General features: G+C 35.9%; 2 protein-coding genes across 2 annotated transcripts in view; both read left to right on the forward strand.

Moving 5' to 3' along the window:
• Nucleotides 1-1,772: 1,772 nt before the first annotated feature.
• Nucleotides 1,773-14,186, forward strand: LOC131928735 (CLIP-associating protein 1-like). Its single transcript, XM_059284829.1, has 9 exons — nucleotides 1,773-1,834; nucleotides 1,974-2,031; nucleotides 2,321-2,422; nucleotides 3,031-3,249; nucleotides 11,291-11,473; nucleotides 12,708-12,799; nucleotides 13,676-13,751; nucleotides 13,866-13,922; nucleotides 14,175-14,186. Exons 4-9 carry the CDS (start codon nucleotides 3,067-3,069, stop codon nucleotides 14,184-14,186), a joined length of 603 nt encoding a protein of 200 aa, XP_059140812.1. The 5' UTR covers nucleotides 1,773-1,834; nucleotides 1,974-2,031; nucleotides 2,321-2,422; nucleotides 3,031-3,066.
• Nucleotides 13,680-14,275, forward strand: part of LOC131928736 (CLIP-associating protein 2-like) — a 72,217-nt gene continuing 71,621 nt past the window's right edge. Inside the window, exons 1-2 of the mRNA XM_059284844.1 lie at nucleotides 13,680-13,751; nucleotides 13,866-13,963. The gene's annotated coding sequence lies outside the window, so the exon portion shown is untranslated. The remainder of the gene's footprint in view (nucleotides 13,752-13,865; nucleotides 13,964-14,275) is intronic.

A 14,275-nucleotide genomic window follows, 5' to 3' on the forward strand; every position in this document is an offset into this window, starting at 1 on the left:
TATACTTTCCTATAAGTCGATGAGTATTTATTACAAAAATAAAAATTATTTCTCTTATAAGCTTAGCACACAGGGAATGTTATGTAAATTTGTTGATTTGTTGCTGTCAAAGTTGTTGGCCTTTTGAAATAAATTTAACAAAAAAACAATACATCCAGCTTTAACAAATTTAATCTTCTTATCAAAATTAAATATTAAATACACATTATAATATTTACTGCTTAGGCCTTAAATTATTGAATTGGGAAAGTATGAAATTCTAAGATTAAAATTAAACAAAAGCAATAGACATAAAAATGAACCAGCTGTGTAGTACACATCAATCTTATGTATTGAACATCTGGTTCTGTGTTCTATAATTGACATTAACTGTATAATCAAGCAGCTGTATAAAAGTATAGAGAGAAGCTTGGTGAATCCCCTCTCTGTTTTAAGTGTATTTTAATTGCTGAAGATTATTGATGACTCAGACTGTGTTATTAAGATATCTAGGCTTTAGTTTTTCACCTGTAGTGATAATAATAGAAAAAGGAATTCTATCCCTCTTTTATACATTTGAGCTGAAAGTAAAAAATACATTTGAATGTACACACTCGATGTTTGTAGACTGATAAAAAAATGTTGTATTTGTTTAAGTGCTGGTAGCTATTTCCTTATTTGCCTTGTTCTGTGGGAGTATACCTGGACGCAGTGTGCTGAAATGTATACTTTTCAGTGACTTTAAACTTGAAACAATCCACTGTGTTGTCATTCTTTCAGAGTGCTGCGTGGGATTAACCTTCTTCTGCTTTGGATAGGATTTTTGTGTTTAGAAATGCTTTTCAAAATATTAAGTCAGCATTTACTTCAGCGGAGTGGCCTTTAAATGTAATGCTAAGGTGTTGTGAAATCAACCATGAAGTTCTTTTGAAAGAAAGTGCCAACTTTTCAAACACTGAAAAACTTCTTATACCTGTGTACATTAATCCGCTTATGATTAATCACTTAGCACATGACATACTAGAATGAAAGCTGCTGTGTAGTGATTTGCATTTATACATAAACAAGTTATTTTCAGAATAGCAAACATAAAATAAATAAACCTGTCATACATAATGTTAATTATTATCAATTCTGAATTGTATTTTTGGGTAGTTAAATAAAAATAACGAGCCGGCCCGCGGCATAACATACGCCGCTATTTAGTTGTTGTTTTTTCTACTTTTCAGTAATTCATAATTTGTGAATTCGACAGTACCAACGCTGACACTGAAAATATTTCTTTAAAACACTATAAGTAGCTCGTTAAGGACCATAACCCCCCCCCCCCCCCTTCCTCCCCCCCCCCCCCCCCCACGTTTAAAATCGTTTCAAACTAAATTATCTGCCCCTAATAGCCGTCACTAAACCCAACTCCACGAAGGTAAACATAGCGTGAACCACAGCTCACTAAGATCATGTAGGGGTGGGGATGTTAGGGAGCGCGCTTGCAGCTTGTTTTCTAACGGCTCGAAGAAGAGAATTATATATATAGATGGTTGTAATTTAGACATCAAATCATTGATAGTGTGCCAAAAAAATCACCAACACAAATCCTATCCTATTTAAATAAATTCTGTAGAAAGTCACTTGGCTATAACTGGCTCAATGCAACAGTGCATTTTTTCAGTATAAGAATACTTTTATAACAATCAGTGCCCACTGATGCATTGCTCCATTGATTAAAGGCTGCTGATACTTGGGGAACAAGTAAACAGCGTTGAAGAAAGTGTTTAATTTTATGAACAATAGTTTGTATTTTATAAAAATAAGTAAATCTGTTTCTTAACTTCAGATGCAGACAATTTTTTTATGGGTGAGAAAAAGTTGTTGGTTAAAAATTAATTATAACTATTAAAAAAAACCTAGGAAATTATTTGAAATAATCAAAATCATACACATTTATTTGTCTTTATATAAACTTTTGCTTTATAACATTTTATTATATTTTTTAGGAATGATTTTTCTCAACCTTTCTTAAACCAAGCTGAGGAAGAAATTATTTTCTGATAGGTTAGTATGAGATGTAATGCCTTATTCTACTTAAGATTGTGTGTATAAAATCTAGAGAAGTTTGTAAGAAGCAGATATTTATATTGGGGTAGGCTCCAAATCTGAAGTAAAATAATTTTAAATTAACATAGTTACCATCACACTTATGTTCCAGACAAAGAACAATAAGAAAATACATTTTTACTTTTGGTTTGTATGTATAGCTCCAAATGATGTATATTGTATTTTAACTTTAAATTTTATTGATGTTAAGTCTATGCTTGATTAACTTATTTTCCTCTATGACTAGATCGTAACATGTGAAAAGATGTACTGTGTGTAGCGTGTGCTCTTGATGTGGGAAAGACTGGAGGATATTGTGTTGTGTTCATTTTTGTACATATTGTAACAAGTAAGTAGTACAGATTTCATTTTTATACCTTAATTTCTGGTTTGTTGTTTAGTTTACTTTGTGACTTGAAATCCCTGAAAGGCCTTGTTATTGGAGATCCTGGTTTAAATATTTCTTTTAAGATGCATCTGTGTGGCAGTACAAATCATAAACAACTGTGTCCTGAGCTTGGTTCTAGACTTAAACCTCTATGATGTCCCTCACAGCTGTAATGGGTACCTGGCTAGTTGGGTAAAGTCTGTAAAGGTGGCTGGACGTACTGCTTATCACACAATTCCCTTGTTAGTGTGTAATTAAAAAAAATGACAACTAAGAACATCTTATCTGAAATAGAGCTTCACTCCAGCCAGGTTTGGGCTTAATTACTGACATATTATTCAGTTGTTCTGCACAATTTGCTGTGTGAACCCATCTATTTTTAAGTGGTTAATATTTTTTTTAATTCATAGGTGTCTTTATTGTTTAAATTAATATTTTAATCTGATTAATGAAGCTGGTAACGGTGTTTCAATAATTCAACCATAAATATCACTGGTACAACTTGTTTGATTTTGATAGAACAGCTAATCAAAAAATACCATGTTTATAATTAGTTTAACCTCTCTTAGGTATAATTTTTGCATCGGTCACAGCTGATTAAAAAAATGACCTCCCTGGAAGATTTCTATGAAGGGGTCATCTCCCAGGACACCAAGCGTCGTCTACAGACCCATTCGGACCTGGTTCCATTTCTCAGTGACCCTCGCAGCTCCCTAGAATGCCACCAGATCAACATTGATCAGATGATTGAGGGACTTTCAAACTGGGTCAAAAGTAGTAACTTCAAGGTGAGCACATCTTTGCATTGTTTCTGTCAAACTGGGTCAAGGTGAGCACATCTTTGCATTGTTTCTGTCAAACTGGGTCAAGGTGAGCACATCTTTGCATTGTTTCTGTCAAACTGGGTCAAGGTGAGCACATCTTTGCATTGTTTCTGTCAAACTGGGTCAAGGTGAGCACATCTTTGCATTGTTTCTATCAAACTGGGTCAAGGTGAGCATATCTTTGCATTGTTTCTGTCAAACTGGGTCAAAAGTAGTAACTTCAAGGTGAGCACATCTTTTAGTAGTTTCCGTAACAATTTCAAAAATATTTTTCTTCCACTTGAAATTTTGACACATTGGTCAAAAAATAGTGACTTCATCTTCTTACTTGTGGTTTGTTTCCTCATTTTAAAAAAAATGTTCTTGGTTTTGAAATATTGATTAACATGTATAAAAAACCAGTAACTTTTCAAGGTGAAGGCATCTTCATGTGATTTCTATTTTAAACATTATTTTAAGGCAATTAAACATTGGGTTACAATTTTATAAGAAAGTACTTTAAGTTTAAGTGAGTCTATGATTAAAGTATTTCATTTTTACAAATTATTTGTTTGTAACATCATTGGTTGGTACATTTGGGTTGATATTGAAGTACTAGAGACAAAATTAACAACTTTTTGGGTCATTTTCTTGAAACATGACCTCAGTTGGAAAATAAATCCCTGTTTCTTCGATTGTTTAATTAGCGTACTTCCCAGTTAAACTTCAAGGACCTAGAAATAAATAAAACAACATTCAGATTCTTGAAATCAGCACTGGCAAGAAAAATACATAAATTTAACTCTTAACCACCCAAAAATGAATCATTTGCCAAAATCCTGATATTTTCTCTTACTTAACTGTAGTTAAATGTATTATTATAGTTGAATAGTATTTTATTGAAAGATACATTTTAGTAGGTATTCCATTGCTTTTTCTTGTATTATTTTCTTCAATCTAAAAATTATGGACTGAAAAGAGAAAGTGTCGATTCAAATCAGAATATCAATTTTGCTGATAAAAATATTTGATAGTAAAAAAATGTGATATGTTAATACTGACAATACATATTTTATAGTTCTACATTTCTGATAACCTATCCACGTAAGCTGTATTAATAGATGCCAAAATGGTGACCTGATAAGGGGATAATTTATCTATGGAATTTGCTTAGGGGTAGGGGAGCTCAATGATTTTTGCTGCTTTCTAGAATTGCCTACAACTAGTGCTTTTTCTGGTTTTAGTGATGGTTTTACTCTTTGCGTTGCATTATCCATGACTATTAAGCATCATCCTTGATGGATAGATCATAGAGATAATCCATGGGTTCAGCTATGACAGGTTGTATCCATGCAGTTGTTTGAATAGATGATGCACCATCATCCATGTGGTATTTAGCTAACATACTCATGGTCAATATACTGACTAATCCACACTCCATAAAACATGCATGTTGTCCTTTATATGTTATCCATAGTATGAAGACAGTATTGTTAGTGTTGACGTGAACAAAATAGGGGTAGATGATATTTGAGAACCGGGTTTTCATTAGTGGTTAGTGGCGATTACATGAATGGTAGTAGTGGCACTATTCACCGTACAGTAGTGACACTATGCACGTAGCAGTAGTTGCAAAATTCACGTGGGTAGTGGCACTATTCACATATGGGTAGTGGCACTATTCACTTGTGCTTAGTGGCATTATTTCATGACAGTAGTGGCAGTAAACGCTTCACCCATGTCATTCTAAGATCGATCATCAGTACTTATTTCCGCATCATCTCTATTAAGTTGTGCTTGGGTCACTTATTTTATGAAATAGCTCCAGCATTTTGAGACAAATTCCCCACCATCGATCGACTGATGCTTGTGGCTGCTTGCTGTTCTGGTGTTCTATATTTGGTGGTGTGGGGGATCCCTTTCAGCCAGACCCAGTCACAAAAATCGATATCTCCTCCTCTGTTATCTAGGCCTCCCACAAGAGGCCAGCACACATCTACCTCAACACTGGCCGTATGGTGATTACATTTCGACTGCTAGATCGGAACATGGACAATGTGGTTTTTTTAGTGTACTCTCGTTAGGATTTCAGTTCTTCTAATGGTGTGGGTGTTAGATTTTATTGTTCGATATGGATACATGCCGCTGGCGTCTGATGACGTCGGGTGTTTACTTTTCTGCTCATTGATGCCGTACCGGAAGCCTGAACGTTTTACAATGATAGAGGAAGCAGGCCAAACCGTTTGATTGAGTTGTTTATGTTGTAGTGGTAAGCTGTCGCTCCTGTAGCAGACGTCGCGAGTACTTGAACAGAGATTAGTTTTTTGTGTGTTTGATCCTAATGCAGATAAAAATAAATTATGAACGGCTGTTTGGTTAAACAGGAAAGGGAAATAATATCTAGATCTACCATGTATTCGAATAGCTAGTATTTCCAAACCAGTTCTACTTCTATGTGATAATTGTTATCAGCGATTCTCGCTATTCGAATCTGTTGTGTGGGCTAATCTAGTGTTTTTCACGCATAACAGGAAAGGTCCATAGTTTTAAAAAAAAATCGCGATACATCAATGATGAGCGGTTTGAAAGCTAGATCGATATTTTTCTACCTAAATCTGGCCTTGAAAAAAAAAAAAATCAAGCAACTTTTTTCCCCGACGGCGGCTTTTATTGAAGTTAATCTCTCATTACTTAGCATAATCCCAGTTGAGTCTGTATTACAACAGATCTACACGCTTCACTGTAGTGTTTGCCTGAATGTACTCTGTATTCTGTTGCAAGAAAAAGAATGTGTACATCTGTAACTGTATTAAAAAAACATTCCACTTCTTCCTGTTATCTGGTCTAAACCCAGTGACCCACTTGCTGTGTCAGAGATAAACCAGGTGTGTTGTTCACCTCGCCATATTGTGTTGTCCACTTTCTATTGTTGGGGGTCACGCCTCGGGTATTTCATTCATCCTTTTGTTCGCTGCTGGGCTGGTCATTCATCATCAGTCGCAACTTGAAATTGCCGTGGATAATTTAATTGTGTTATTAGCAGACGTGATATTTTCACCGGAAGTTACGTGTGCTGTCCAACGTGTGTTGCCGTGTTTTATTGCATAAGTTGTGACATTTGGTATCTTCTCTACAAAAGCACACCAAAGGTTACTCACTTTGAAAATTGTACACTATGGTGTTTTCTTTTTTTTTTTTTTTTTTTTTTTTTTTGTAGTGAGGTTCTTATTCCACCTCTTTCCGGTTTTATCGTATTAATGAACAACCTTCTAAATCAAATTATGGCCTTTGTAATGAATATGTGATGATTGTGTCGTTTAATGTGTGTCGCGTGAGTGTCCGTGTAATAATGGTCTTAAACGAGTGTCGTTTGTCACGGTTGTCATTAACGAGTGTGTTGTGTGGCGAGAGTAACGTGTTACGAGTGTCTGTGTAACGAGTGTGTCGTGTGTGCTGTGTCTCTGTTGTCATGTGTCGTGTCACTAGTGTCGGTGGTCCATGTCACGAGGACCCCCCCCCCCACACACACACCCACCTGTAGCACGTGCCCTACCTGTGCTGTCCTGACATAGATCCGTGTCTGGCTGCTGATATACAGGGATTAGTCCACTTGTTTACGACCTGTTAGAGCACACTCTTATAAATGGCGTTATTGATTGTCTACTCACCACGTACAAATAGAAATGACCTTGTGACCCTGTTGTGCACCTAACACTTTGAGCACAGCAGATGGTAGTAAACCTTTGGTGGAGGTTTTGTTTTTGTGGTTCGGAATTAGAAAATAACTGGATGTATGGTCGTTTTTTCAAGCCTGGATTATTTGAAGACTTAATCAAGTACACGTTGTTAGATTGTTGTATTGTTTATTATTAAATTGTTAAAGAATGGTTTGTTTACTTAAAAAAAATTGACAAGTACTTGGGATGCATTTGTTGTCTAGTGTTTACCTTCTAGGTGGTAACAGTTGCCGACTTGATTTCGTGTATAGATAGTAGTTGTAATGATCTCTTATTTCGCTTGTTTTTGTAACACACTACCCGCCTTGTTGACCTATATTTTGGTTGAATGTGTTACAACATACCCACGGCCGTATTGACCTTTCTTTTGGTTGTGTGTAACAACACACTACTCGTGTTGACCTATATTTTATTTGCATGTGTAACAACACACCACTGGCCAAGTTGACCTATATTTTGTATGTGTTACTATAACACCGGTCGTGTTGACCTTTTGTTTTGGTTGTATGTGTAGCAACACACTACCCGTCGTGTTGACCTATATTTAAGCTGTATGTGTAACAACACATTACCTGCCGTATTGACCTATATTTAAGCTGTATGTGTAACAACACACTACCAGCCGTGTCGACCTATATTTAAACTGTATGTGTAACAACACACTACCAGCCGTGTTGACCTATATTTAAGCTGTATGTGTAACAACACACTACCAGCCGTGTCGACCTATATTTAAGCTGTATGTGTAACAACACACTACCAGCCGTGTTGACCTTTTAGTTTGTATGTGCAACCGCGTATTACTATCAGTGCCGTATAACGAACACTATCTGCTAATATTCTGCGTTAAGTTTGTTATTTAGAGAACTGTGATGATTGCATCCTTAACAGCTGATACAGCACAACACGGCTGGCTATAACATTGTTGTTTATCAAGTAGAAAAGGTCACGCTAGCCCAGACAGAAAACTCTGACACTGTATGATCAGTTCGTCTTCAAGTACCAGAATCAACTCGACCATCACCGTAGTTAATTTCCCGTTTAATTTCATGCATGTACGGTGACTAGGCCGCTCTAACGTTGGGCGTGAATAAATATTGAAAGGGGGTTAGTCAGGTTCTTACAAAGACACGCGAACAAATAGTCCATCGAGTAACCTAGGCCCTAATTGAAATACCTCGTTTTGACTAGCTGTCTTTAATTTTAACCGCTTCACACCTATCTGCTTGGTGAGTTATAAAGGTCATGGTCATTTCTTGCTATATTAGCTTGACATGCACACCTGAGAAAAAAAAAGTATCAGCATTTAATTGCTGTGTGAAAATAATTTCGGTTAAATATCGTTTTCGTTTTTAGATCGCAATATATCGTTATTTAAAAAAAAAAATGTTGGCTGATATTGAAAACACGTTAATTGAAGTTAGTATGATAATTATAAACCTGAAATATATTATAAAAGCGCTTAAATGATTATAGATTAACAACTTAAAAATAGACGTTGTTCTCGTGGGTTTATTTTTTATCAAAGAAAACAAACTATGCCCACGTTTGAAGCTCGCCTAAATCAGTATTTGTCCTGACCGGTTTTTCTCCAATCTTGTATTTGTCGTGTGCGTCACGAGTCTGACAGAGACCGTTAGTTCTGCTGATTACTTTCATTGGCCGGCCATACCTGCATTAGGCCGGCCATACCTGCATTCAGGGGGGACAACGCGAATCCTCCTCACCAAAACGCAACGTCTTCAAAGCCGCCGTGACGATCGGATGTGTCAGCGCCAGTGACCGTGTCCCACCGTGGGCCTCTAATTTGTGCTGGATCTAACCACGACACGCATCTGTTGTTTGCCCGACCGGTTCACACCATTTTCTACTGCCACTCGTCTATTTATATATCTCCATTTTTTTTCTTTTTCTAGTCTAGGTGATTGGTCTATTGACGGAGTGGGTCATGTGCTTCTATCTTTACGTTTTTTTTTGTAATTGAAATTTTTTGACACGGTGTATACTTGTCAATATGTATACATGTCGATATCTAGCGGTTTGAAATATAGGCTAGGCGTGTATGACATGGATTATCTTGACGTTTTGCCTGGAAGGCGAAACGTTTTTTTTTTTTTAGGTTCGGTATAGAGTACACTTAGAGAAACAGACCGTAAATATTGTGTGTAGAGGGATCGGTGTGTGTACATTTGTGTATGTGTAGTGTGTACACAGAACATTGTGTGTAACTAGGTACTTTGATGTGGCGGATATTTACATTGGTTTAACTGATGTTAGTGTTTATATATGTGTACATTGATAGGTCTGTATACACAGAATAATGTGTGCCCAAATATGTTAAGGCTAGAAGGCTGAAAAATTAGTTGTCTGTTAGCAAATAATAGTTCTATTTGCCTTGTTGTGTAGATGATACTGTTTTTATTTGGTGTATCTGTTTTGTATTTTCCAAGTTCAGTGTGCTTTATGGTTCAATATATTTCCAATTGTTTTGAGAATAGTATTTTAACAAATGTAGGCCTATATGTACTTTTTGTATGTCCATATGTTAGCTGTTGGGAACTTTTACGTGTGGTCAGTTTCAGTAATTTTTACTTGTAGTCAGTTTTCAGTAATTTTTACTTGTGGTCAGTTTTCAGTAATTTTTACTTGTGGTCAGTTTTCAGTAATTTTTACTTGTGGTCAGTTTTAGCTTTCATATGTGGTCAGTATTCAGTAATTTTTACTTGTGGTCAGTTTTTAGTCATTTTTACTTGTCACTTTTCAGTACCTGTACAGCTGATCAGTGATTAGTTTTCAGTGATGTTACCTGTGATAACTTCTGGGTACAGGTTCTAATCTATCTTTGGATGAGATATTTCATGTAGATATTGTGAAATCTTTGGATCTAATGAATCACCATTTTAAACAGGCTTTGACTTATGTTCAATGTGCTGGGCATTAGACTTGTAGCTTCTATTAATTTTGCTCCTGTTCATTGATATAATGCTAGCACCACTCATGCAACAGTTGGCTGACAGTGTATTGTGGTAGCTACACAACTAACATGAGGTATGAAAACAGTATTTAGTTAGTGGCTGTGACCCAGCTACAATGATGACTAGTAGTTGAGTGTTGGATATATGAAGTGAGAGATTCCTAGTGTCCCCGTGTGTTGGATTACAAAGTGCCTTGAGCTGCCACCATGCCTAGGGATGAGAATATGAGTACCATCAGGGAAGAGTTGTACCGGCAGACGACAGAGATGCCTCTGTCTCCCAAAGTCTTACAGCACCTAACGGTAAGAGAGAAAAGACAGAAACTTTCTAAAGGTCTTTGTATGGTGATACTTTTGTAACATTGGTTTGTAAACACATGCAGTGTTGTTACTATTGTAACATAGGTTTGTAAACACATGCAGTGGTGTTACTATTGTAACATTGGTTTGTAAACACATGCAGTGGTGTTATTGGGTATTTTATAGGGAAATGTATCACACATGAGCAGCTCGTTATGTTCCAGGATAGTCAGGTAAGAGTGGATAGAGATTTGTATTACACCTTTCTTCAAGAAATACAAATCTGATTTGAGAAAATTTCAAGTTATTTTTTTTTCATTTACCATCAGGCTGGTTAAAAGAAATATTTTATGCTTGTTTTTAATCAGATATTGTCTAATAATATAACAGTTTGTATCTCAGCCTGAGTGCTGAGATTTGAAGAAGCTTTTTATTTTATAATTCAGAACAATGTGGGTAATCGAAATATGTTAAGTCTCAAATAATATTATTTGTATGTGACATACATAAAATGTGATATATATACTTATAGCTGAAGCATTCATTATGTTGCTGGGGCATTGTTTCACAGAAGAGGTATATTTAAAGTAACATGGCCAGCTAAAGTGTTTGTGTACATATCAGCTAAAATGTATTTATGTTTTTGGTGCTGAAATATTCATTTACAAATTCCAATTTTTTTGTTGTTGATGTCATAAATTGATGAACATTATTATATAAGCTTATAAAAATACTTCTTAAGAGTTTACTTAACCATTGGTTGGTTTACTATACTGCCTAAATAGATTCAACATATTTTCCATGTTGTTATCATGTACTGTTTTATTCTTCTTTTGTTATCAAGCAACAGTAATGCAAGCTATTTAAAGCCCCTGCCTTCAGTGTGCTCTTGCAATAGGGCCTGATCAATCTGAGCAGCCCAATTCACTGCCATGGATGTTGCGGTTTACCCCGCTAGTTAGATTTGTTTACCTGATTGTTTAAGAGAGTAAAATATTGCGTTTGTTGTCCTCAGGTGTCCCTGAATGGGCTGGAGGTCCTGTGTTTGATGGTGGACCGCATGGGGGAGAACTTTAGACCACATGTGACAACAGTCCTGCCTGCTGTTATTGACAGGCTGGGTGATTCCAAGGATCAGGTCAGGGACATGGCGCAGCAGCTCTTGTTAAAGCTGATGATGCCGGCGTCCACACCACAGGTAGGTGGGGGGGGGGGGTGTGTACGTATGACAAGGCAGGTGGGGTGTACACATGGCATAACAGGGTGGAGTGCATGATGACAAAACAATATAGGATGCATGATGACAAAACAATATAAGGTGCATGATGACAAAACAATATAGGATGCATGATGACAAAACAATATAAGGTGCATGATGACAAAACAATATAAGGTGCATGATGACAAAACAATATAGGGTGCATGATGACAAAACAATATAAGGTGCATGATGACAAAACAATATAGGGTGCATGATGTCAAAACAATATAGGATGCATGATGACAAAACAATATAAGGTGCATGATGACAAAACAATATAGGGTGCATGATGTCAAAACAATATAGGATGCATGATGACAAAACAATATAAGGTGCATGATGACAAAACAATATAGGGTGCATGATGTCAAAACAATATAGGATGCATGATGACAAAACAATATAGGATGCATGATGACAAAACAATATAGGATGCATGATGACAAAACAATATAGGATGCATGATGACAAAACAATATAGGGTGCATGATGACAAAACAGTATAGGATGCATGATGACAAAACAATATAGGATGCATGATGACAAAACAATATAGGATGCATGATGTCAAAACAATATAGGATGCATGATGACAAAACAATATAGGATGCATGATGACAAAACAATATAGGGTGCATGATGACAAAACAGTATAGGATGCATGATGACAAAACAATATAGGATGCATGATGACAAAACAATATAGGGTGCATGATGACAAAACAGTATAGGATGCATGATGACAAAACAATATAGGATGCATGATGACAAAATAGTATAGGGTGCATGATGACAAAATAGTATAGGGTGCATGATGACAAAACAAGGTGGGGTGTACACTATTTTTCTGTTTTATTTGTTGGACAAAATGTTTATACTGGATGCTTAATACCTTTTTACTAATTTAATAATTAGGTACTTTTTTAAATAAAAGGGCAAACCATAAAGCAGTTTTTAAAATGTTCGAAACATACAAATTATAATAAGTCAACAATTCTGAAAGATTCTATACATCTGTAAATGGGTGTAAAACTCCAAGTAATGTCATAAAATCTAAGTTAAGATTTGTAACCACAGATTGAAATGTTAATTAATGTAATTGTATTATACCCTAGTCTTGAAACCCTTGTAACACCATTGTAATTGTGTACCAATTGTTTCTGTTCTGCAGTATGTGTTTGACAGACTGGGTCCAGCCTTTAGCCACAAACTGTGGCATGTTAAAGAAGGAGTTCTGCTCACACTACAAAACACAATCAATAGGTAAATTACCAGCTCACATTGTGTTTTCATCATGCTAATTGAATTCTTTATTCAGTAATATCACTGGAGTCAATAGGTTTTCATTTTGGTTTAATTTTAAAAAAGGCAATTTCAATACTGATATTGATTAGGTCAGAGGCGTAGCGAGGGGGGGGGGGTGCGGACTGCACCGGGTGACACCATTTAGGGGGGTGGCACCAATGCAAAAAATAGCAAAATATATAGAGTAAAACTTGAGGGGGGGGGGGGGTGCAAATTGAAAGTTGGGGGGGGGGGATGTGCAAATCGAAAATTTTAAAGTTTGTCCCAGGGAAGGGTCGCTACGCCTCTGGGGGGTGACACCATTAAGTGCCGCACCGGGTGACACCCGACCTCGCTATGCCACTGGATTAGGTATTAGATTATGGTTGTTGTGATAAAATAATTCCACACTGTGACACATCTTCTTACCTAATAAAAATGAAATGCTATAATGAAAAATATTTTTTAACATGAAAAGTGAATAGAATCAAATGTGACTCATCCTATTTACAACTTTTTCAATCTTCCTTCCTTAAACAATAAAACTATCTGTATTTGAAAATCTATTCAAAACTCAACCAAAAACCGAACTATTTCATGACCTCCTGAACTGAATCTTAGCAATGTTTCTCATTCATTTGTTTTATCCTTATTTTTTTCCCACTATATATTCCAACTATGATAACATTATTTCTTTACTCCACATTTTAAATGCTATTTTACTGTTTTCAATATTTAAAGGTTATTTTAAAAAGTATGTCATTAATAAGTTTTTTACTAACCGCCAGTGTGAGCATAAAGTTTTTTAAAATTATTATTGTTGTTATTTAATTTTATCTGTATTTCCTTGAACAGATACGGTGCTCGCTGTTTGCTACTTTCAAAGATAGTTCCAGATATTTGTAAATTGTTAGATGACCCAAGTCCTCAGGTAAGATTTTCATTCACTTTTAAATATATCTAAACATCAGCTTCAGCAAGCATCACCTTTGTTCTAATGTTGAACCAAGTGGCCATTTCATGCATGTTTGTATTATTCCCACAGGTTAGAGAGGCAGCAACCTATGCCATTGTAGAAATTTATCGGCATGTTGGTGAAAAGGTTAGACAAGATCTCAAAAATAAGGGATTATCTCAACAAAGGTGAGCTTAACACATCAGAACGAAATCCCTGAATCCTGACTTTTGTCAGCTGGTAGACAAAGCTCTACAAAGTCATTAAATCCTGACTTTTTTTCAGTTGTTAAATCAATTGTATAAAACATTAATGTTCACTAGCTATGTGTTAATATAATAGGCTTAGCATAACTTAATTAAATTGTCTGATTAAAGGGAATTAACCTTTTTACCTCAGACACTGAACTAGAAATTATTTTATTGTGGGAAAACTTGGTTTAGTCCCCTGAATGTTTGAAGCTGTTTACTTAAGGCTATAACTATAAAAATGTTCTGAAT

The sequence above is a fragment of the Physella acuta genome, unplaced genomic scaffold (assembly GCF_028476545.2).
Source record: "Physella acuta isolate Inbredline_101_S28 unplaced genomic scaffold, ASM2847654v3 ptg001535l, whole genome shotgun sequence".
Lineage (NCBI taxonomy): Eukaryota > Metazoa > Mollusca > Gastropoda > Physidae > Physella > Physella acuta.

Bases quoted from the DNA above. Each gene is read 5' to 3' on its own strand.
- LOC131928735 (XM_059284829.1), top strand. From the start codon at position 3,067: ATGACCTCCCTGGAAGATTTCTATGAAGGGGTCATCTCCCAGGACACC. The intron at 3,250-11,290 runs GTGAGCACATCT...TGTTGTCCTCAG, and splicing joins TCAAAAGTAGTAACTTCAAG to GTGTCCCTGAATGGGCTGGA. The intron at 12,800-13,675 runs GTAAATTACCAG...TTCCTTGAACAG, and splicing joins CTACAAAACACAATCAATAG to ATACGGTGCTCGCTGTTTGC.